We start from the raw sequence: 25,885 nt of genomic DNA, 5'->3' as shown, positions 1-25,885 counted from the left end.
ATGCGTGAGAGTGCCTTGTTATTGCCGTAGCCAACTGTTTCCAGTGTCTCAATCTTCAGTGGTTTATTGTTAGTGTTTGATCTCACTGTTCTCCTTGAAGTTTTCTTTGGGGATTCTCTGTAGTTAATATGGAGGTACACATGGCCGGTGGCTGCTTTCAGAATGTCATGGGAAGTGGAAGAGAGAGAACAGGAACTAAAAATGGCCCATCAGAGGGAGCCTGGCTAAGCTGAAGGCAGGCCCTGGGAGAAGGTGTCATCCATAGTCTACTCTAGTCTGCCATGCTAAGAACATTTCTAGCAGATATCCCCAAGTTGCTGATAGCAAATGATCCTTAGTCATTTTTTCCCATTTATAATATTTCTGATGAGGTATCTCCTGGAGAGGATTCTTCTCAGTAGGTCACTGCAGTGGGGAGGTAGGAAATCCAGCCTTCAACTGGTACCCACAGCAACTCAGTGGTCCCTGTGAAATAGCTTTTGAAAGCACACAGAAACTATGAAAACGCAGGGTTTATGGTTATCATTTCATGTTTGCTTGTGACTTCTTCTTTTGTCCTTTCTCATTTTCTTTGAATAAAAATGAAGTAGAAACTAATTTTCTTTCAAGAGTATTATTTTGTGGTCACATAATCTTACAACACATACCAGAAAGCTGATAATTTGGTACCACACAAGTAAGCCATAAAAAATAGAGCAGATAACAGAAAATCATAGCATGGAACAGACGCAGAGGATCTTGGTGATTTCACAATTCCTCTTCTAAGTTTTGCATTCTGGAAACTTCAGCTCAGAGAAGCTATGTGGCTTTCTGATAGTCAACAGAGGCAAGGCTAGAACCCAGGACTCCTGTCCCTAGACCACTATCCTTTCTTTCATTTCTAGCATATGAACATATTCTTTGCCTGGTCATATGCTTATACAAGAGATTGTATATTACTGTAATTTTCTAAAATAACAAACCTTAAATTTTTATTACTTTTAATCCATCTGTTTTATTTTTTTCTATTTTCTATGCATCTGCAGTCTTGACAGTAATCCTGTTTGATCACTAGGATGATAATAAAAATAAAACAATAACAGTCTTTTATCAAGTACAATTATTACATTCTAATAGATTCACAGAGTGAATATTATAGTCCTGATTCAAATGAAGAGGAAACTGAAACACAAAGAGTTTAGGAAATTTGGCCACTTTAAAAACACCTGCTCAGGGCAGTGGCTTCCTAACTGAGCTGGGAAGACTAGGGAAGAAAAAAATCCACTCATAAGCAAAGGAAGATAATAAGACACACTTTTTATCTGGGCCTGGGCATGTAACGGTACAAGGGATCCCTCTAAGAATTCAGAATCACAGGCTTGTTGTCGCACGGACCTGGGATTTAATTTTCAGTTCAATGCCATCAATGTGGGAAACCATAAACCACGAAATCAACCTAAAGTGGTCATGAGTTGCTAATATTCCAGGATGCCTGACATATATAAATGTAAATCCTCATTATAAAGAAGTTTCATCATTCAAGCTGTGGGAACCCCACAGGTGAATCTGAAACCCCAAATTAGAAGACATACCACCAGGATCTTTGCATGGGGAAAATTTGTAAATATGACATTAAAATAAATGTGTTTTAAAATGTTTACAGAAAAAGATAGAAAGGAACCCGTTGATCAGCCACCAAACTGTCTGAGAATGTCTTAAATTTATCCTTACCCTGAATAATAGTTTAACTAGGTCAGTTTAGAATTCTAGATTGACAGTTGTTTTCTGACAGCAATTTACATATTATTTTATTATACTTTCTCCTGGCTCTTATTTTTGCTACTGGAATTCCTGCTGTCACACCAATTCTCCTTCTGTTTTGAAGTAGATATAAAACAGAAGGTTTTATACCTACTGGTGATTCTCTCTGATTGATTTTAATATCTTCTCCTTGTCTTTGGCATTCTGCAGGTCTACTACATGTGTCTAGATTTGGAATTACTTTATTTGGTGCCTTTGCTGCTCAGTGTGATTCTTTTTCTTTTCTTTTCTTTTTTTTTTAGAGATGGAGTCTCCTTCTTTTGCCCAGGCTGCAGTGCGGTGGTGCAACCTCGGCTCACCACAACCTCTGCCTCCAGGGTTCAAGTGATTCTTCTGCCTCAGCCTCCCGAGTAGCTGAGACTACAGGTGGATACCATCATGCCCAGCTAATGTTTGTATTTTTAGTGGAGATGGGTATTCACTGTATTGGCCAGGCTGGCCTCGAACTCCTGACCTCGTGATCCACCCACCCCGGCCTCTCAAAGTGCTAGGATGTAGGTGCGAGCCATCTCGCTGGGCCCAGTGTGATTATTTTGAGGTTTCACAGCCATCTTTCAGTTCTTGAAACTGACCCATCATTCGTTTTATTCACTGTTTCTGAAACTTCTGAAACTTATCATAGGTGGTTGTTCAACCTTCTCATTCTATTGTCTATGCTTTCCATTAACATGTTTTTAACCTCTTTCCATATTTTCATCTCTCCCTATACTATCTTTTCTATCTTGCTATCTTTTTATCTTTTCATCCAATTTACTTATTTTCTATGAAACCGTGGTTACTATATTTAATCTGATCATTGAGTTTTTAACTTTGTTGCTATGGTCGTTTTTTTTTTTTATATAGACTTTCCATCCTTTGGTTCACATCCTGCTGTTTTTTGTGCATACATTTTAGATCTTTTATTACTGGATTTATTCTTCCATTATGAAATCATCTGAACCGTGATGTTTTTTTTTTTTTTTTTATAAAGAGTTTTAATAAAACACTCTGAGAGCTTTCAGAGTGTTTTATTATGTTCAGTTGTTGACTCTTCCTTAAAATGGAATATTTTCTTATATGGTTTGTTGTTGTTTTGAGACAGAGTCTTGCTCTGTTGCTCAGGCTGGAGTGCTGTGGCATGATCTCAGCTCACTGCAACTTCTACCACATGGATTCAGGGAATTCTCCTGCCTCAGCCTCCCAGGTAGCTGGGACTACAGGCATACCCCATCACACTCAGCTAATTTTTGCATTTTCAGTAGAGATGGGATTTCACCATGTTGGTCAGGCTGGTCTCGAACTCCTGACCTCAAATGATCCACCCACCTCAGCCTTTCAAAGTGCTGGGATTACAGGTGTGAGCCACCGTACCTGGAAGGTTTGCAGTTTTTGATTATAAATTAGTGACCTTTCCATCACCATCCTTCTCCCCAAATGTCACAGTGTCTCTTGACCTGGTTGGTGGGCAGCGTATTTCTGATGTATGGTTTTGCATTCTACTTCTTGGAGTGCTTTAGAGATTCCCCTTTTATAGATTAAGTATGACTAATTTTCTTGCTATGGATTCTCATCCAATGTGGATAGTGTAAACTTGGAACTGTCACTCATCTGCAGCACAAACTTGGTATTTGTTTTCAAACTCAGGAATTATTTTTCCTGGTACTCAGAACCCCAGGTAGATGACAAGACACTGTCATTTCTTGGTTCTGTGGGCAGAATGTTCTAGTTCTCCTTTAACCAAAGGCTTACAGGGATTAGTGGTATCATTTTTATATCAGGACCTCAGTTCCAACACCCTGCCTCAAGTGGGACAAAGGCAAAATATCATTCTGTGTGAACACTAACACCACTGCCCCTAGGACCTTAATCTAGGATCTGATAGGTCCTTGGGCTATAAAAATGTAGTTTATGCATTTTCCATTTAGCTTTTAGTATTCTGCTAAATTTGGGCACCTGGAGATTTCCCTCTTCTACCTCTCAAACTCTAGTATGGACTTATCATTTACTGTTATGTTTTTATTTAGCATTTCTGTGTATTTTTTTTTTTTTCTGAGAGGTTTTCATTCTGTCACCCAGGCTCGAGTGCAGTGGTGTGATATGGCCCACTGTAGCCTCGACCTCCTTGACTCAATCAATCCTCCTGCCTCAGCCTCCTGAGTAGCTGGGACTATAGGCACATGCTATCATGCCTAGCTAATTTTATAAAATTTTCTGTAAAGACAGGGACCCACTCTGTTGCCCAGGCTGGTCTTGAACTCCTGGCCTCAAGCTATCCTCCCACGCTGGACTCCCAAAGTGCTGGGATTTTTTTTTTTTTTTTTTGCTGGAGGGAGTTTGTTTTTTGTTACCCAGGCTGGAGTGCAATGGCATGTTCTCGGCTCACCGCAACCTCCGCCTCCTGGGTTCAGGCAATTCTCCTGCCTCAACCTCCTGAGTAGCTGGGATTACAGGCACGCGCCACCATGCTCAGCTAATTTTTTGTATTTTTTTTAGTAGAGACGGGGTTTCACCATGTTGACCAGGATGGTCTCGATCTCTTGACCTCGTGATCCACCCGCCTCGGCCTCCCAAAGTGCTGGGATTACAGGCTTGAGCCACCTAGCCCGGCCGAGTGCTGGGATTATAGGCATGCCACTGTGCCTGGCCATTTTTGTGTATTTGGAGTATGGGAGAAGGAGGAATCATGCCGAATCATTTTTGAAAAGTGCTCTTCTATGACCAAGTGATGTAGCTTTATACCCATCTTCTAGTATTGACTTCCATAGGCAACTGGTCTTGCTCTTCCCCAAATTCTTTCCTGTGCTTACCTACTCTAAAACTGATATCTTAGCCATTCTGTTCAGTTTCCTCAGTGAACATTTCACAAATAGTTTTTTTGCAGGATACATTAAAGTGGACAGAATGACTGCCCCCAATTACGTAGCATAATTTGTCATAAGACGAATGATGTACAACTATTTCCTTTATTCATTTATGTATATAATTTTCATCGCGTTTGAGATTCTTCAGAGTTGTGTTCTTTAGATATTCCTATTGTTTATCCAATAGTTTCATGATAGAAAAAGTATTAAAATAATATTTTCTAAGGCTGAGCACAGTGCCTCATGCCTGTAATCCCAGCACTTTGGGAGGCCAAGGCAGGCAGATCACTTGAGGTTAGGAGTTTGAGACCTGCCTGGCCAACATGGTGAAAAGCCATCTCTACTAAAAAGACAAAAATATTTAGCTGGGTGTGGTGGCACCTGCCTGTAATCCCAGCTACTCTGGAGGCTGAGACAGAATTGCTTGAAACTGGGAGGTGGAGGTTGCAGTGAGCCAAGATTGCACCATTGCACTCTAGCCTGGGCGACAAGAGCAAAACTCTGTCTCAAATAATAATTATGATAATAATAATAATTTATAATATATATGCGTGAACTCCACTCATTTTTTCATTGCTTGATGACATTAATAGGGCTGGAAAAGACATCACTTTTACTGCTATTTGATTGGACATACACTTTCAACGTTTGCAGAAGCAAATCAAACTTGCAATAATGAGAAAGCTTACTTAACAACTGTTGAAGACAGGTATGTAACTATTTTAATTTCATTAAAAAATATGTAAAATAGAAAAAAGTTTCAGAAAATCCCACATATCAACATGCTCTACATTTCTGAGTAAATTACGTGTGATGCTTGAGGTATGATTTGTAAAGGTAGAAGCATTAAAAATAATATTCTTATTTGGATTATTTATTGCAAACATTAGGAACTGTTTTTGCCACATTTAGTAATATAAAGCAACATTCAGAACAGTTTACAAATAATAATCTAGTCAATGTAGTTTATAGAGCTAACTTTTTTCTGATCCATTACATGCTGAATTTTTTAAAGCAGGAAAGTAACTAAAAGTTGCCTGCTCAAGATCACGTTATGCCTTTACCACTCTCTCCACCAAAAAAGAAGGCAGAAGTTTACAAAATCATTCATTCCATTTGTCCATTCTTTGCTTTGCTTTGTTAGGTTAACAGACTCATAGATCAGGAAAATCACACGGGCATAGAGGAGCTTATGTATTTTTTTTTTTAAATCTCTAGGGTCCCATCTATTTTTAAAATTTATTTATTTACTCTTCACCTACTCTATGCAAAGCCCTAGATTAGCCACAGAAGAAAGTTTACAAAAATTGAAAGGTATCTATTTCACTTGCAGTAAGGAAGTAAACAAATTATGCAGTTTTAGTACAATAAGTTGTATTTACTGGACTTTTGAGGCAGAGCTAATAAAATGTAGGGGATACCGTTGATATAAAAAAATCTTTGGGTAAAAATGAGAGATGTCATAACATTTCATAGTCTTTATAAAAGAGCTTTATTTCTATCTACATGCAACTTACATGTATAATTAAATGTCTTATATATGGTAGTAGCACTCTTATATAATGCTAACATCTGAAACTCAGGATGTAGGTCCTTTTTATCTTTTGTGAGGGAGGTGAGTTGTTTACCTTTAAGTACCGTGAGAACATATTGTGGTCTGCGCTATAATTGATCTTTTGGTTTATTGGAGTATTATGTACATGATTTCACTATATTTTACATTTATTTTTCTTTATGTATCTTCTGTAATATTTATACTCAGGAGTTCATTAACTCTTGTTAAATATGGCTTCAAGACATTTAAGAAAACTAAGTCAAGTTTGGAACTTTGAAATTTTTTGTTTTGTTTTGTTTAGGGAATGAAATTATTGAGACTATGGTCAAATAAAATGTTCTGTTGCTGTTAGGTTTCTCTATATTCTCTTCCTGCTCTCTCTAAAGTCATCTACTACTCTCTGTTCCTGGAAACTTCTGACACCCATTTTTCTTTTTCTTAAAAGACAGATTTTTACCTATTTTGCCACTGACATTGTTTTATGTATGTCATTTTGGACACATTTTGGGTGCCTTGTCAACTGTATTTTATTGTTCCCAGATTCATGCCAAATACACAGACCCAGAATCCAAAGGGAGAGAAAGTGTTGGAATTCATGATTCTGCTTCTCACTCATTCTGGAGATTGAGTCTCTGCTTCTCTATATTTCTTGATAATTTTCTCTTTTATTTTAGAGCTAAAATATGAGAGAATAAAATCGAGGGGGGAAATCCATGTAGAGTATTCTCTGAGTATTAACCTTGATCTTGTTATTAACCTTGAACTTGCTTAATTAAGAATTGAGTAGAACTATTTGAAGAGTGGACTGATTTTTTTGTTTAAACGCTGTATTTTAAAATTTAGTAGTTTTCTTCTTTGTATTCTCAAAATTCTCTGACATTGCTGGTGAGGGCTAGAGGGAGATAGTTTGATTATCTCTGGGTGATTTTGTATACTCAGCTATATGGTATTTTTCCATCATGAGCTCATGTTTCCTTGGTGAAAATGTGTATAATTTAGATGACATACAAATGTAACACAATATATTTGAATTACCAATTCAATTATAGCTCAGACATAGAACTGAGATATTTTTCATGTTGCTAATTTTGAAAATTGGCATAAATGTTTCAAAAAGTTAATTGAATGTTAATTCTTCTTTTTAAAGATATGAACAAGCGTTCTTGACGAGTTTCATTGGATTAAGGCCTGAAAAATATTTCTGGATAGGACTTTCAGATATACAAACCAAAGGGACTTTTCAGTGGACCATTGAGGAGGAAGTTCAGTTCACCCACTGGAATTCAGATATGCCAGGTATGGGCAGTGCCTCACCCTATGAATCCATTGGACTAAGTCTGTTATTCCTCTGGGTACCTCTCCAAATAGACTAGGAAAATTAATCATGCTTTTAGTAACAGTTTATATTTCATTCTCTTTTTGTTTTTCCCTTTCTTTCTTTCTTTTTTTTTTTTTAATTTCCCAATAAGTTTACAGTATTCTAAAGAACAAGGAAGAAAAAAATTGCTAGGTTATCTTGCTAGGTTATCTTGCTAGGTTATCTTGCTAGGTTATCTGGTACTGGTCGACTTAAAACCTATTCATGCAATTCTCAGTGGTCACAAATGTTTCACATGGTTGAGTTATTTCTTTTCCTTTTGAGACAGAGTCTCGCTTGGTCACCCAGGCTGGAGTGAAGTGGCGTCATCTTGGCTCACTGCAACCTCACCCTCCCAGGTTCAAGCAATTCTCATGCCTTGGCCTCCCGAGTAGCTAGGACCACAGGCATGTGCCACCACGCCTGGTTAATTTTTATATTTTTAGTAGAGATGGGGTTTCACCATGTTGGCCAGGCTTATCTCGAACTCCTGGCCTCAAGTGATCTGCCTGCCTCAGCCTCACATGCGTGAGCCACAGCACCTGGCCTGGTTGACTTATTTCTGAAAACCTAAAACAATATTAAATGGACATAAAGCTTTTCAGTGCCACTGGGAGTTGAAATATTAGAGTGTTTGGGTGGTAGAGCAAAGGACATTGTTCATGCAGAGCTCATTATGTCAGTATCTTCCACGTGCTACTGTGTTTCATCTTTCATGTGCCTTGGATTTTTATTTTGTCCTCATAGCAACCCTGCCAGGTAAGCTTCCGTATCTTCATTTAAAAGAAGGGGAGGCTGGGCATGGTGGCTAACGCCTGTAATCCCAGCTCTTTGGGAGGAGGAGGCAGGCAGATCACCTGAGGTCAGGAGTTCGAGACCTGCCTGGCCGACATGGTGAAACTCCATCTCTACGAAAAATACAAAAATTAGCCGAGCACAGTGGTATACCTCTAATCCCAGCTACTTGGGAAGCCGAGGCAGGAGAATCGCTTGAACCTGGGAGGCGGAGGTTGCAGTGAGCTGAGATTGTGCCACTGCACTCCAGCCTGGGCAACAAGAGCAGAAAAGAAGAAGTAGAAACTGAGACTCAGGAAATTTATGGGACTAGAAAGCTTTCAGGCGCGATTTAAACTAATCTGTGTCATCTTCAAATCCGTGCTGCTAGACTCGCCCCACCCTGCCTCTCTATATATTTTGATTTACCTTCCCTAGTAAGATGTTGTGAGTTATTTCTGAAATCATCTCTGAAAGATTCTTTGACTTTTTATACATGCATATCAGTAGTACCCAACATTATTTAATATGACAATACACAGAGGAATTTCAACATCGTTTATAGCAAACATTTCATTGTGCTTGGGTGAAAAGCTAAAAAAGAAATAATAGCTCCCGTTTATCAATTGACTACCTGAACTAATACATCCTAATCTTCAGTGTTATAATTTACATTCTCAGCTTTCAATAAGGAAAATAGATCAATAACCTAAATAGTGTGATTCTTGTTTGTGGAATTGTTGAACTTTCTGAAACATGGTAAGATTTCAGTTGATTTAAAAAATAACCGGATGGTATATTAACAGCTGAGTACATACTATGAAAAAACATCTTGGCAGGAGTGATAAGCCTTACTCTGTAAGTGAAACTGCTTAACCTTGCCTGTGGTGTCATCCAGCAGCAGGATTCTGAGGAGTTAGCCCTGGAATGTCCTCAGGAAATAACAATGGAAGGAACTGGAACAACTCAGTTGCAACCATTGTCATGATATATCCTTGATGGAAGGATGGTGGTGCCTCTTAAGGAAGGCTGGCCTCAGCTGGGTGCAGTGACTCACGCCTGTAATCCCAGCACTTTGGGAGGCCAAGGCGGGTGGATCACGAGGCCAGGAGTTCAAGACCAGCCTGGCCAAGACGGTGAAACCCCATCTCTACAAAAAATACAAAAGTTAGCCAGGCATGGTGGCAGTTGCCTGTAATCCCAGCTACTCAGGAGGCCAAGGCAGGAGTATTTCTGAATCCCAGAGGTGGAGGTTGCAGTGAGCCGAGATCACGCCACTGCACTTCAGCCTGGGCAACAGAGCGAGACTCCGTCTCAAAAAAAAAAAAGAAAAAAATTAAGGTTGGACTCTTTGGCTGAGTTTTTACAGCTTCAGGAAGAGTGGGCAAGGATCCTGGGGCCTGAGTCTGAGCGTCAGGTCAACTGAATAGATTCTGATGGTTCGGGGGATGCCACAGTCTCCAGTCATCTGCCCCACAGTTACGAGGTTTTAACTCCGTGCTGCAAAGAGAAGGAGACAATCGGGAATCAGAGAAAACCTTTAAGGTGTCAGGAAATCAGAGATTTCAGAGAAAATATTCTAAAAAATGTGTACCTCCCCAGAACTAACTTACTTTCTTTCTTTCTCCTTTCCTTTCCTTCCCTTTCCTTTTTTTTCTTTTCTTTTCTTTTCCTTCCTTCCTTCCTTCCTTCCTTCCTTCCTTCCTTCCTTCCTTCCTTTCTTTCTTTCTTTCTTTCTTTCTTTCTTTCTTTCTTTCTTTCTTTCTTTCTTTCTTTCTTTCTTTCTTCCTTCCTTCCTTCCTTCCTTCCTTCCTTCCTTCCTTCCTTCCTTCCTTCCTTTCTTTCTCTTTCTTTCTTTCTTTCTTCCTTTCTTTCTTTCTTTCTTTCTTTTCTCTCTCTCTCTTTCTTTCTCTTTCTCTTCTTTCTTTCCTTCCTTCCCTCCTACCTTCTCTCTCTCTCCCTTTCACTCTCTCTCTGTTTCTTTCTTTCTCCCTTTCTTTCTTTTCTTTCTTTCATCTCATTCTGTCCAGCAGGTTGAAGTGCAGTGGTGTGATCTTGGCCCACTGCAACCTCTGCCTCACGGGTTCAGGTGATTCTCCTGCCTCAGCCTCCTGAATAGCTGGGATTACCGGTGCACGCCACCATACTTGGCTAATATTTTTTGTATTTTTAGTAGGGATTGGGTTTTGCCTTGTTGATCAGGCTGGTCTCGAACTCCTGACCTTGTGATCTGCCCACTTCAGCCTCCCAAAGTACTGGGATTATAGGTGTGAGCCACCATGCCTGGCCTTCATGAATGATTTGTAAGCACTTCATGTTCTTTAGAAGGTTAATAATGAAAAAAATGACCTCATCATAGCAGCAAGGACTCCTGATGCTTTCAAAGCTCTTAGTTAATTGCTATTTGGAAATAACCTTGACTATAAGACAGAATTATAAGCTCTTAAGCTCAGTGCATCCTCATTTTGTTTTATGTACTTTTTTGCTCATTAAAGATGGCATTCCTTATAACTCTGTGAGGCAGGTCTTAGTATTTGCATTTGAAGAGGAGAAAGCAAGTTTGGAATGTTTGAGTAACTTACCTACATCTCTAGTTGAGGTGTGTCTCATTTTGAAGTCTGTGAGAAACTTTGTTCCTGGGAAACCTATGAGGACCTTAGTGGAAGAAAAAGAATCTTAAAGAATTAAAACAGAAAGAAGGGAGAAAACCAGAAAGGGGAGGAAGGGAAGAAGGAAGGAAGGAGGGGAGGAAGAAGAAAAGGAGGGAGGAAGGAACAAAAGGAGGAAAGGAGGGAGGGAGAGAGAGAAACATTAAATTACTATTTTTGCCATTATGGTGAATTTGATAATATAAAAATACCTTATCATTAAATGCCTGTGTGTGGGGCACTTTGCTAGATGTTAGAAATATAGAATGTTACAACCCCTCCTGCATTTGAGAGCATAATTGGGTTGGAATTATAGACCACACAAATAAAAACCAAACTGATTGAAAAATAGCACAGACCAGTTGCTGAATGCCCGACATGGCCAGCTGCATCTCCTCATCACCTGCAGGCTTCACCACATCCGTGATGCTCAGTTCTGACTGCCTTCTGTGAGCACAGCAGGACTTCAGCAGGTACCTGTTGAGTGTATTCTCCTTTATGTATTTATTATAGGGCGAAAGCCGGGGTGTGTTGCCATGAGAACCGGGATTGCAGGGGGCTTATGGGATGTTTTGAAATGTGATGAAAAGGCAAAATTTGTGTGTAAGCATTGGGCAGAAGGAGTAACCCGCCCACCGGAGCCCACAACGACTCCCGAACCCAGATGTCCGGAGGATTGGGGCACCAGCAGTAGGACGAGCTTGTGTTTCAAGGTGAGTATCAATTATGAAGCTGATAAGAGAATTTGGAGTATATTTCACCTAAAGAATCACTGAAGGACATAAACAAACAAACAAACAAAAACACTCTGCCCAGCCTCCACCTGTAGACATTTAGAAATTCTGATTTGATTGACCTGGGCATCAGTTGTTTTGGAAGACTTTCTTGGGTGGATGCATTTAGACCCACAAACACAGCCAGCAACACAAACAAAACTCACAGAAGATTTTTTTCTCACTGCTCTGCCACTATTACCTCTCTGCTTCCCTCCTTTCTCCCAGGTTTTCTAGACCTCCCTTCCTGCCTCTCTCCCTTCCTCCTTTCTCTCCCCTCCCCTCCCCTCCCCTCCCCTCCCCTCCCCTCTCCTCTCCTTTCTTTTCCTTTTCTTTCTTCTTTTCTTTCCCTCCCTCCCTACCTCTCTCTATCTCTCTCACCTTCTTTTTCTCCTATGGGGTCTCGCTCTGTCATCTAGGCTGGGTAAAGTGCCACAGTCATAGCTCACTACAGCCTCAAAGTTCTGGGCTCAAGTGATCCTCCCACCTAAGCCTCCCAAGTAGCTACAAGTATGCACCACCATGCCCAGCTAATTTTTAAAATCTTATTTTATGTAAAGATGGGGTCTTACTATGTTGCCCAGGCTAGTCTAAAGATGGGGTCTTACTATGTTGCCCAGGCTAGTCTTAAGCTCCTGACATCAGCTGATCCTCCCACACAAACCTCCCAAAGCTCTGGGATTATAGACATGAGTCACTGCACCCAGCCTCTTTTTGTCTTGATAGCAATTTCTGTTTCCTGTCATGCTATCCTATTGCAAATCATTTTTTTTTTTGCCATGCTCTTAGAACCCAAGTTTTAGCTAACAAAATTGATAAAGTAACCTACAATAATGCCACATAGGTATTCCAAAGAGAATACTCCCTTTTTCTGATTTAAACTCTGATGATTTTAATGATAGATTGAGGAAAGGAAATGATAGGTTGGGGCACATGGCTTTTCAGTGCCCATTAAATGACAATTCAATATTCTACCACTATTTAATACATTCATAGGTTGGGCCATTCATTTTTTCCTTATGCAATCAATTCACCAAAGCAAACAACCAAACAAACCAAATAAGGAAGAAACCCAGAAACTAACAAACACAAATCCCAGTGAATTAAGGATTGGGGTCTTTTTCTCTCTCTCTTTTATAAGTCATACCCTTTTTAGAGAAGGTTAGACTTAGCCAAATACAGAAATGTACCTACTGTATTAGTCCATTCTCATACTGCTATAAAGATACTACCCAAGACTGGGCTAACTTAAAAAAGAAAGAGTTAATTGACTCATAGTTCCGCATGGTTGGGGAAGCCTCAGGAAACTTACAATTAGGGCAGAGGGTGAAGCAGGCACCTTCTTTACAAGGGCAGGGGACACAAGAGCATTTGAGAGCCTTGGAGAAGCTACCACTTATGAAACCATCAGATCTTGTGAGAACTCATTCACAAGGACAGCGTGAGGGAAGCTGCCTTCATAATCCAATCACTTCCCACCCTCAATGTGGGGGTTACAGGCCCCTTCCTTGACATGTGGAGATTACAATTTGAGACGAGATTTGGGTGGGGACACAGAGTCAAACTATATCACCTGCCTACTGCTTAATGATACCGTTCTCCAATAGTCCTGCTCTCTGGGCTTCTTTCATCCAATCCCTTTGAATGGTGTATGGTCATGGCATGCCCTTTAAGACAGTTTGGCAAGGCTCATGAAGAATTTGCAACAGGATGAGGCTGTGGAGTCTTTTCTAACACAAGAGGAGTGTGGTTAGTTGAGCTGGTCACTCCCACTAATAGAAATAGGAATCCATGAAGTCTTCAATCCAGATTGGCCATCAGACTTAGTAAAATAATTTACATAGAAGATGATGTATTGGGTTAAGACAGAGGAGATTTGTAAATGGATTATTTAAGGACTAACACAAAGAAAATCAGGTGTTTTATTGTTACCTCTGGAAACTTTTGAATTACTACATGAAGGCCAGATTCACCTATTCCTAGCCTTCACCTGAGGATGTTAGGCTGTGGAGACTTTTTGCAGTTTTTCGAGAGAATCAGTCATTTTATCCAGAGCTGAGAAGTGAATAGGGGCTTCTGCAGAGAGAATTTCCAGGTCGATGTTCAACAAATCATTATGTGCTTGACTAGAAATTAGGTGGTTTTAGAGGTACTTGGGCTAAGGTTTGTTTGGAAATATATAGACCACCATTATAAATATTAAGGTGTGAGAATTATTAATGAAATTCAGTTGATAGTAAATTTATTTAAGACAGTGAAATCTTATAGTCTAGCAAATTGAGGTATCATAGGTGTCTTGGAATATACTGATGTGTGGATACTTACTTAAACACCTTTGTCCAGAGAGCTTGAGTCAAGTTAGGGTCAAGGTGAAGGTTATCTTCGGCTACGTAATGACAACTTGGGCAACCATGGATGTTGGAAGCAAATTCTTCTTCCACAAGCCTGTGATAAGGGGGCCATGACTCAGGAGGAGCAATGCATGGGAATTAGAAAAGACAGTGGCCACAAATACCTCCTTTGCTATTTGCATACTGTTGGGTGTGTCCCAGACAGTCACTGGTTGACTGCATATCACCGTTCTCTCTACAGTCCTCTGAATAATATGGCACAATTCCTAATTTATATAATCTTTTAAATTTAATTTAGCTCATAACTCCCTGCCAGATGGGTGTCTGTGGTTGCATGTGCTTTAATAGTTGTTAAAATGTACAACCATATGAAAAATATAAGGCAGTACTGAAGGACATTACCAACAAAATGTTGAAACATTGCTAGGTTATTTATTGTTTAAGCTAAACACAATAACATGCTATGCACAATTTTAGGAAAGTTACTTTACTTAAAATTCTTCGTATTCATGTTTACTTTCTCTGTATCAAAAGCTTCTTTCATTTTTTCCCATCTCAATGCCACTTTTTACACTTAACCAAATTAATCTTGTTTTCCAGAAAGAGCCATGTACCTAACCCATATGCCTAAAGCTCCTAAGATTTTCATCTAATGTCTCTTGTGCTATAAAATAATTTTATTTTCTAAGATTTTCTCAGCAAAATAATCCCCCAAGTTTTGTCACCCAAATATTCACTCATAAATTGATTTTAAAGCAAAAGAATTACATTGTTTTGGGTCATTGAAATGTCTTGCTTTTCTGTAAATGAACTCTCATCTAAAGTAAATAATTGTTTCTCTTAATTTAATAAACTACAAAGTATAAAATAATTTTTGTAACCATGTCATCTATTTTTCAGCTATTTGCAAAAGGAAAACATGAGAAGAAAACGTGGTTTGAATCTCGAGATTTTTGTCGAGCTCTGGGTGGAGACCTAGCTAGCATCAGTAACAAAGAAGAACAGCAAACAATATGGCGGTTAATAACGTAAGTGTCATTTTTATGGACTACTCCTTTTTGTTATCTAGTTGGTGCTTATGAAGTTGAGAAAACTTATCTGTTTCTGAAATTGTTGGCTCGGGATGCTAATTTGAGCACCTGTATCATCTCCGAAATCTGTGAGCCCTGTTTGATCTGGTTTCACTTTCAAATCCTTTAATTTTATAAGTGTAAATTCTGTGATGACTTGCTTTACAAAAGTACAAGATGCTCAATACATATTTGTCTTTCAATGCTATCCAACTATTTACTCTCAAGCAGTGGCCTGTTTTTAAGTTATTTGTGGGATATGCCAAAACTTACATCTATTGCATAAATCTTCCCTTTAGCTGTTAAATCTCTTTACTTGGGTACTACTGATTTAGGTTTTGGAGGTAACTTTGAAATGTGGTTAGTCCTCATAATTTACTGAACTTGTTTCATGTAACGATGTATGCTTTCTTTATGTTTTGGATTTCATAGAGCTAGTGGAAGCTACCATGAACTGTTTTGGTTGGGATTGACATACGGAAGCCCTTCAGAAGGCTTTACTTGGACTGATGGTTCTCCTGTGAGTAATTCGACTTACTGTATTACTTTCTTACTTTATCATGTATTTATTTTCACGTTATCTTTTGATTTAATCCAAACTTTTAGTAAGACAGGCCGTTGTGATAGCCACTATCCTGCCCCACTCCAGTTCAGTTCTGTTCATTCAAAGAATAGCGGTGGTTGACCAGATGAAAGAAAAGAAAGAAAATGAAAACTCATTCCACTAGTTTATAAAAAATAATATGTGTATTTGGCCATGCAAAATTGATATGCAGGTAAACTTCCTAAAACTTGAGTGCTTTATAGCCTCTTATAGATCAATAGAAATGGAAACATTTTTTATATTCTCATTAACAATGATTAGGCTTCATCAGTCTTCCCCATTGCCAGGAATGAAGATGCGAGAGATTCTGGCACATGCTAGCAATATCTAGAAGCCCTAGTCATCACAAGAAGTGACTTTGGGTAATTTCAGCTCTACCTCTTAATTTCAGTTCTTCTTCCACCAGCAACTTTTCAAGGCTTTATTTGGTGACTTCACTGACATTTGGGTTTTATATTTACATCTCAGGAAAACATCACTGTGCTTAGACCAAAACCCTGTGGGTTATGATTCCACACTGAAAACTCCATGAAGGACCTAAACGCAGGGCCTCTGTTTCTACTGTTCATTTTGGTGAAGTTTAGTAGCTCTGTTAGCACTGTTTTATGGGTCTTTTTCTTTTGCAAGAAGAATTAATTATATTTCTTTATCTTACACATTTAATAAAGAGGAAACTTCCAACAATACACTGAAATATTATTCTTTCCAATGGGTTGTAAATTTAGGAACTCCCAACATGGAGAAGTGGAACTTTGTTGCCAAGCTTTTTCTATATGTAAACTCCCCCTTCATGGGCCTTGGATCCATTCTATTTAATAAGAGTAAAGAAAATTTTATAATAATCATTAGGGTACTCTGTTCAACATCTCAAGTTTCCATGTAATGAAAGCTGTTTCTTTTCTACCCATGTTTGTAAACTGTGTTTTCAAAGCAAAACTATTGGCCGGGCATAGTGGCTCACACCTGTAATCCCGGCACTTTGGGAGGCCAAGGTGGGTAGATGACCTGAGGTCAGGAGTTCAAGACCAGCCTGGCCAACATGGTGAAACTTCGTCTCTGCCAAAAATATGAAAATTAGCTGGGCATGGTGGTAGGCACCTATAATCCCAGCTACTCGCTAGGCTGAGGCAGGAGAATCGCTTGAACAAAGGAGGCAGAGGTTGCAGTGAGCCAAGATCACACCACTGTATTCCAGCCTGGGTGACAAGAGTGAAATTCTATCTCCAAAAAAGAAAAAAAAAACAAACAAAAACTAAGCTATTGAACATATCTTTCCTTTTCTGTTTAGATGAACGATTGGCATTGGCCTGACATAAATGGTTAATTGTACATAAATGGTTAATTGTGGTAGTTTGATTTTTCTAATATAGGTTTCATATGAAAACTGGGCTTTTGGAGAACCTAATAATTATCAAAATGTTGAATTCTGTGGTGAGCTGAAAGGTGAACCTGGTATGACTTGGAATGATATTAATTGTGAACACCTTAACAACTGGATTTGCCAGATACACAAAGGTACGATCACCTATTTCCTCCTTTATCTCAGCTTGGTAGACTAACCTCCTAACACCCCAGTATCTTTCCTTTATTAGCAGAAGCAAACAAACAAAATAACATAATCAGGGAACTGTCAAGGATAAGGATGCACAGGATAAGGATGAAGTCGATAAGCACAGATAAATGTGCCAAAGGAACAGAGAAGATCAAAAGGCCACCCGGGAATTCTGGGCAAGAGTCACGTTCTCCAGAATAGTTCCCACGAGCAGCTCTGATCCTGGCCCAGGTTCAATGGCAGCGGAAGTCTGTGGGTGTCCTATGCTGTAAACAGAATAATGCAAATGCAATTTCCGTTTTGGAATTTTCACCTTCTGACCTATGTTAATCATCAAATAGGTGAACGTTTCTCCAAGTCTGAATATTCTAAGTATTGATTTCTCGGGTAAATGTTCAACACAGTGAACAATCACCCTGGAGTGACCTCTGATGCTCTTAGCCCCACCATGTTATTGACGGTCAAACAATATGCATGCTGGAAGTCATTATCTGGGACTCAGAAAGTTCTTAGTATCCAAGTCAGGCCAGAAGATCCGAGTTCTAATGTTAAGAGAAAACAACAAACCAATGAGCAAATAAACAACCATACCCTCTAACCAAAATATACATCAACACCTCTGTTGTAAATGGATAAATGGGACCTCATTGCCCTCTGCTGATGGAGAATCTTGGCAACCATTGCAACTCCACAGCTGGAGATGCCTTACTGCTCTGTTTCTTTTCCATCCTCCTGCTTAGATCATTGCTTTCAAAGATTCCGGAATAGAAGTCAATGGTGGCCAGTTGTCCTTTAAAGGTCTCTCAGCTACCAATGGCTAGTATCCTTTTTGCATTATTGTAGCTGTACTCTTACAGAGGTTAAATTCATTAACCCAAAAGCTAAGTAACCTGAGTCCCTTTAGAAGCTTCTAACACAATCCAGATATATCATTAACTACCTGGAAAGCAAAACATTTCATTTAACTTTTAGTAAACCATACATTTAAGAAAAGTAGATTTGCTTAAAGAAAATATGTTTCCTATTTTATAAATGAATAGTTCACATTTAATCATTTCAAATCATGAAATCATAAATAATTTCACAGCTAATTATAAGATGTCTGACTGGAAAACTAACATCTCTTAAGCACCTATTACATACCAATAGCTCACATATTTTCACAATCTATTTTGTTCAGTCAACAGAATTTAGGCTAAATGATTTAAGCCCAGGCTTGGGATTTAAAGCCAGGCCTTCTGATTCCAAAACTTATGTTCCTTTTTTTCCTTTATATGATGCTACTTGTGCCTAAAAACTGTGTTTTAGTATCTGGTGGCTATTATTGTACCTAGTTTGTTTAATTCTTGATTTCTGATTCTCTTTTCCTTCATTCTCCTCTCCATGGCATGATGTACAAATTGGAGAAAGAAAGAGAAGGGAATAAAAAGAGAACAACCAAGTTTTTAACAATATTGACTAATGAAAATAGTGAAAATAGAGAAAATAGAAGGAAATGTAATGAGCAGAAGTTTAAGCACACGGTATTTCTACTTTTCTCTTGTTTTACAGGACAAACACCAAAACCTGAGCCAACGCCAGCTCCTCAAGACAGTAGGTGTTTTATTTTCTGATCTCTATACTGTAACCCTTTCCCTGTCTCCCTCCTTACTCAGCGAAAAAGTTACTTGCTCTAGGAAGGTACAGCAGAAGTCCTTAATACCTTTGAGTGAGAATGTCATGGAAGTTTGGGTCTTCCTCTCCAGAGAGAAGCTCGTATGCACAAACATAAGGCATGTTAATACAGTTTCTCAAGGCTTCATGAATCACTTCCAAGGTCCTGAGTTCTTCCTTCTTTAGCACATATATTAGTGTCCAATGGTTGCTGTAACCAATTACCAGGAACTTGGTGACTTAAAATAACACACAGTTATTCTCTTACAGTTCTGGAAGTTAGAAATCTGAAATCAGTTTCACCGTGCCAAAATCCAGATGTTGGCAGGACCACGCTCCCTGTAGTGGCTGTAAAGGAGAATCACTTTTCTTGCCTTTACCAGCATCTAGAGCTGCACTATATGAACCATCAGCCCATGGCCCCTTCTTCCAAAACCAGCAATGTAGCATCTTCTTCCAGTGATCACATTGCCTCCTTCTCTTGTAGTCAAATCTCCCTCCACCCCTCTCCATACGGGTACTTGTTATTACATTTAGGCCCACCTAATCAATCCAATAGAACTCTCCCATCTCAAGATCCTAACTTAATCTTGCCTATGCAGTTGCATTTTCCACATAAGCTAACATTCATAGGTTCCAGGGATTAGGAACTAGATATCTTTGGGGGGCTTTTATTCAGCCTACTGTAGCACAGAATTATGGAATCCTATGGGTTGTAAAAACCTCAGGCGCCCACTTGATACGTGAATTCCTTGCTTCTACGCTGAATCACCAAAGTTCATCTATTGGAAGTTTTTTTCTTATTCTTATACTGGGGTGAGAGCCGCTTTCTCACAGTTCCCACTCCTTTGATCTAGAACATTTTAGGTGCATTGTATATAAATCCTCCAAGCTATGCTATCGTATTGATGAAAGTGACACCAGGAGTTCTTTTACCCAATAATGACATATGGAACTTAGCTAGGAATACAAAATGGGTCATTTTTACTGAATTGATAGAAAGTGGATACCTGACCTGAGGGTTCAAATGTCTGTATTGGATGTAGACATTCTGCTATTCCGGTCTGTCAGAGTTGCAGATACCTCTTGATGTAGCATCTCTATCCCTTACACTTTTGTGTGCTATCCACACCAGATGCTTGAACTTGTCTACATAAAACTCTTTGTTTTTTGTCATTAACTTTTCAGATCCACCAGTCACTGAAGATGGGTGGGTTATTTACAAAGACCACCAGTATTATTTCAGCAAAGAGAAGGAAACCATGGACAATGCACGAGCATTTTGCAAGAGGAATTTTGGTGATCTTGTTTCTATTCAGAGTGAAAGTGAAAAGAAGTTTCTATGGAAATATGTAAGAACATCAGTAATCTTTTAAAAATTCTAATCGTTTTTGGGGAACAGGCTGTGTTTTGTTATATGGAAAAATTCTTTAGTGGTGATTTTTGAGATTTTGGTACCCCCGTCACCCGAGCAGCGTACACTGTACTGAATGTATAGTCTTTTATCTCTCTCCCCTCTTACCTGTCCCTGAGTCTCCGAAGTCCACTCTATCGTTCTTATGCTTTTGCATCCTCATAGCTTAGCTTCCAGTTATGAGTGAGAACATATGATGTTTGGTTTTCCATTCCTGAGTTACTTCACGTAGAATAATGGTCTCTGACTCCATTCAGGTTGCTGTGAATGTCATTATTTCATTCCTTTTTATGGCTGAGTAGTATTCCATGGTATGTATATACCACATTTTCTTTATCTCCTTATTGGCTGATGGGCATTTAGACTGGCTTCATATTTTTGCAATTGCAAATTGTACAATATTATAAATGTGTGTGTGCAAATGTCTTTTTCATGTAATGACTTCTTTGCCTCTGGGTAGATACTCAGTAGTGGGATTGCTGGATCAAATGGTATTTCTACTTTTAGTTCTTTGAGGAATCTTCATATTGTTCTGCATAGTGTTTATATTAGTTTCCATTCCCACCAGCAGTGTGAAAGTGTTCCCTTTTTACCACATCCATGCCAACATCTATTATTTTTGATATTTTAGTTATGGTCATTCTTGCAGGAGTAAGACGGTGTCACATTGTGATTTTGATTTATGTTTCTCTGATAATTAGTGATGTTGAGCATTTTTTCATAGAACATCATTGATTTAAGGCCAGAACAGTGACATATGATAGACATAGTGTCTATCATTGCTACCCCATAGTACAATTTCTACTTGTGTGCTGAATTTGCACCTCCAGAGGTCAAGATAAAGATGGGAATGCAGGAGGAGGGGGAGACTGGTACAGAAGTTACTCTCTATTGTTTAAATATTTAGTGCAGAACTGCAGAACTCAAATCTTTTTTTTTTTGAGGTGGTACCAAAAATTAGTTACTTTTTTTTCCCTTCAGTTTCAACAAACAATTTATTCCCTAGTGCACAAGTCCCTATAAGGTTACAGTCTTCTGGGACATTACCTATTGGTAGTTGGATTAAGACTTCAAGAATATCCTTTTTTGATTTTTTGGTTTTTTTGAGAAGGAGTCTTGCTCTGCTGCCCAAGCTGGAATACAGTGGTGTGATCTTGGCTCACTGCAACCGTTGCCTCCCAGCCTCAAGCAATTCTCCTGCCTCAGCCTCCAAAGTATCTGGGACTACAGGTGCATGCCACCACGCCTGGCTAACTTCAGTATATTTAGTAGAGATGGAGTTTCACCATGTTTGCACAGCTGGTCTCGAAGTTCTGACCTCAGGTGATCCACCCACCTTGGCCTCCCAAAGTGCTGGGATTACAGGCATGAGCCACTGCACCCAGCCTTCTTCATGTATATTCTTTTATTATTATTATTATTATTATTATTATATAGCATTGAACCTATAAATTACTTTGGGCAGTATGGCCATTTTCACAATATTGATTCTTCCTAACCATGCTTTTCCATCTGTTTGTGTCCTCTCTTATTTCCTTGAGCAGTGGTTTGTGGTTCTCCTTGAAGAGGTCCTTCACGCCCCTTGTTAATAGTATTCCTAGGTATTTTATTCTCTTTGTAGCAATTGTGAATGGGAATTCGCTCATGATTTGGCTTTCTGTTTGTCTGTTATTGGTGTATAAGAATGCTTGTGATTTTTGCACGTTGATTTTGTATCCTGAGACTGTGCTGAAGTTGTTTATCAGCTTAAGGAGATTTTGGGCTGAGATGATATGATTGTCTTCTAAATATACAATAATGTCATCTGCAAATAGGGACAATTTGACTTCCTCTTTTCCTAACTGAATACTCTTTATTTCTTTTTCTTGCCTGATTGTTCTGGCTAGAACTTCCAATACTATGTTGAATAGGAGTGGTGAGACAGTGCATCCTTATCTTGTGCCAGTTTTCAAAGGGAATGCTTCCAGTTTTTGCCCATTCAGTGTGATATTGAATTGGCAACATCATTTAATATGAATGAGATGAGTCTCACTCTGTCACCCAGGCTGGAGTGCAGTGGTGGGATTGCTGCTCACTGCAACCTCCACCTCCCAGGTTTAAGCAATTCTTCTGCCTCAGCCTTCCAAGTAGCTGGGATTACAGGTGCCTGCCACCATGCCCAGCTAATATTTTGTTTTTTGTAGAGACGGGGTTTCACCATGTTGGCCAGGTTCACCTACAACTCCTGACCTCAAGTGATCCACCTGCCTTGGCCTCCCAAATCACTGAGGTTACAGGTTTCAGGCACTGTGCCCAGCCCCAGAACCATTTTTTAGCTTGAATTTTGTGAGGATCCATACTTGATGGCTTTGAATTCACTAACCTGATTTGCAAAGATTATAATTCTTAACTAGTTGTTATATGTCAGTCCTGGACCCTTGGTGTATCATACAGCTTAATTTTTAATTTAAAAATCTGGCTTACTTGGCCCAAATTGTTGGCCAACATATAACACAGTTTGATTGTTTATTATAGTCATCTTTCTTGGTTGTGACATAATTGTGATACCATTGATATACCTATCACTGAAGGTATGCTTTATTTTTTCTCAGAGTGCTTTGCTCAGTATCTTTCTAATTAAAATTCTTCATGGCCACACTGCCAGAGAGGAGGTTAACAGAGAGGTCAGGAAAAAATAAGTTGAACAATACAGGAAGACTAAAAATTTATTTGATTTATAAAGGTACTAGAGTGTGCTCTGACTTAACATCATCTTGCGGATATAACTTGCTTTGAAATTCTCAAGACGTTTTCTAATATTGCACCTATACATATCAAAATCAAATATATCTATATCTATATAGCGAAATAGTACATTATAATGAAATTAATACATTTTGGGGTTCCTTTCCTTGTTCATGAATACACATATTCTCCCAAGGTTGAAGAACAGATATATCCTTCTGGCTCATACACAGATATAAATTATAATAGATATATAATCTATACATAAAAATATATATAAAATAAATATTTGAATAATATATATAAAATAAATATATGATGCATGTAAAATAAATATATAAATGTATATAAAATATATGTAATATATGTATAATGTGTATTATATTATACATATCAATCTTTTCACCTCAGCCTTCTGAGTAGCTGGGACTATAGGTGTGCACCACTATGTCCCACAGCGTTATTATTTTTAATATATATATTTGACATATAGATTTATTTTACATATATCATATATTTATAATGATATATATTTATCATTATTATAATATCATATATTTATAATTATGTAAAATAAATCATATATATGATTATTCTTTTTTATTTAAGAAAAATTTGTATACAATTTAATAACTCGAATTTGTAAGGCAAATACCTTAAATCATTCTCTATAATATTAAATGCCTATGATAGTTACATCATTGAAGACATTCATTTTTCTTTTTTTTTTCCCAATTTATTTATTTTATTGCATTTTAGGTTTTGGGGTACATGTGAAGAACATGCAAGATTGTTGCATAGGTACACACGTGGCAGTGTGATTTGCTGCCTTCCTCCCCATCATCTACATCTGGCATCTCTCCTCTTGCTATCTCTTCCCAGCTCCCCACCCCGCACCATCCCTCCCCTATTTCCCCCCAACTGACCCCAGTGTGTAGTGCTCCCCTCCCTGTGTCCATGTGTTCTCATTGTTCAACACCCGCCTATGAGTGAGAACATGCGATGTTTGATCTTCTGCTCTTCTGTCAGTTTGCTGAGAATGATGGTTTCCAGATTCATCCATGTCCCTACAAAGGACACAAACTCATCGTTTTTGATGGCTGCATAATATTCCATGGTGTATATGTGCCACATTTTCCCTGTCCAATCTAACATCGATGCCCATAGATGAAGACATTCTTTAAAGCAAAGTAGCCAGTCAGGATAATAAGATTATGCATCAAAGAAAAGACTCCTGCTTTACAAATTCAAATTATTAAAACGTGTGCATATTTTTCCTTTTTTATTTCTAGGTAGAACATAATGTAGAATGTACTACATTTCTGCATAAATTACTTTCTAGAATAGGTTTCGATTAGGCTGCCTTATTAATATGTATGTTTTGTTGTTTTGTTTAAGAACTTGCCGATAGTATGATTCTAAGTTAAACTATATGTAAACTTCCATGTTTCAGGTAAACAGAAATGATGCACAGTCTGCATATTTCATTGGTTTATTGATCAGCTTGGATAAAACGTTTGCGTGAGTAAATCAAGCTCAAAGCAGTTTTGCTTGGGGTGGCATTCTGACAAATACCTGTGAGTTATTTTGAGACTTTTGCTTTGGGCAATGCATTTTTAAAACTCCTACAGCATTCTCAATTGAAAAAAAAACTTAAAAAAAAGAATTTAAAGTAATTCTATTAAATATTTTCAGCACTGTAAATTCCAAACAACTCAAAATTGGATTCAGTTTTGCAAAACTACATTTTTCTTTGTTTTCAGATATCATCATCTGTCAGTAAATCATCTACTAAAGCGTTGTTGTTTTAGACATATACAAATACTGAATTCAGTAAAAAATTTACAGTCTCATCTGGGTTGATAACCTTGCTAACCTTGCTGCCGGGAACCATAGTATCCTTTCCTATTCCCTGTTCCTGTTTAGCAGCACTATTTTGAAGCACACTTTCAATTGCATGAAATATTTTTCCTTTTTATTTATTTATTTTTGAGATGAAGTCTTGCTCTGTCACCAGGCTGGAGTGCAGTGGCATGATCTTGGCTCACCGCAACCTCTGCCTCCCGAGTTCAAGTGCTTCTCCTGCCTTAGCCTCCCAAGTAGCTGGAACTACAGGCATGCACCACCACATCCAGCTAATTTTTTGTATTTTAGTAGTGACAGGGTTTCGCTGTGTTGGCTAGGATGGTCTCAATCTCCTGACCTCATGATCTGCCCGCCTTGGCCTCCCAAAGTGCTAGGATTACACCACTGTGCCTGGACAATACTTTTCCTTTAAAAGAATGATTGTACCATTTTCTATTAGATATAGGAGCCAGAAAAAGCTGTAGGGACATGAGGAAATTAATGAATTTTAGGTTTTTTTTTTCCTTATATATTAATACACATATTCTCTAGAGTTTGAAGATGAGCTATGTCTTCCTGGCTCATGTACAGATTTTTTAGCCTCGTGTGTCCAGGGGACTACTGTTGCCATCTTTGAGCAACAGATACCTAAATTCAAGATCATCCTCCTCCTCCTCCTTCTTCTTTTCCTCTTCCTCCTCTTCTTCTTTCTTTCTTCCTCTTCTTCTCCTTCTCTTCTTCTTTCTTTCTTTCTTCTCCTTCTCCTCCTCCTCCTTCTCCTTCTTCTTCCTCCTCCTCTTCTTTCTTCTTATTCCTCTTCTTCTTCTTCCTCTTCTTCTTCTTTCTTCTTCCTCTCCCTCTCCCCCTCCCCCTCTCCCTCCTCCCCCTCCCCCTCTTCTTCCTCCCCCTCCCCCTCTTCTTCCTC

The 25,885-nt window shown here is 38.7% G+C and overlaps 1 protein-coding gene across 1 annotated transcript in view; it reads left to right on the top strand.

The window, feature by feature from the left end:
• Positions 1–25,885, top strand: part of MRC1 (mannose receptor C-type 1) — a 104,445-nt gene that overhangs the window by 47,899 nt on the left and 30,661 nt on the right. Inside the window, exons 10-18 of the mRNA XM_032243955.1 lie at positions 5,234–5,349; positions 7,343–7,491; positions 11,488–11,687; positions 14,999–15,126; positions 15,601–15,688; positions 17,143–17,287; positions 18,876–18,917; positions 20,166–20,329; positions 24,569–24,636. Coding sequence (XP_032099846.1) covers positions 5,234–5,349; positions 7,343–7,491; positions 11,488–11,687; positions 14,999–15,126; positions 15,601–15,688; positions 17,143–17,287; positions 18,876–18,917; positions 20,166–20,329; positions 24,569–24,636 — 1,100 coding nt within the window. The remainder of the gene's footprint in view (positions 1–5,233; positions 5,350–7,342; positions 7,492–11,487; positions 11,688–14,998; positions 15,127–15,600; positions 15,689–17,142; positions 17,288–18,875; positions 18,918–20,165; positions 20,330–24,568; positions 24,637–25,885) is intronic.

The sequence above is a fragment of the Sapajus apella genome, unplaced genomic scaffold (assembly GCF_009761245.1).
Source record: "Sapajus apella isolate SASKATOON/1434 unplaced genomic scaffold, GSC_monkey_1.0 scaffold53, whole genome shotgun sequence".
Taxonomy (NCBI): domain Eukaryota; kingdom Metazoa; phylum Chordata; class Mammalia; order Primates; family Cebidae; genus Sapajus; species Sapajus apella.
Note: the sequence above shows the minus strand (reverse complement) of the source record. Positions and strands in the feature narration are given on the sequence as shown.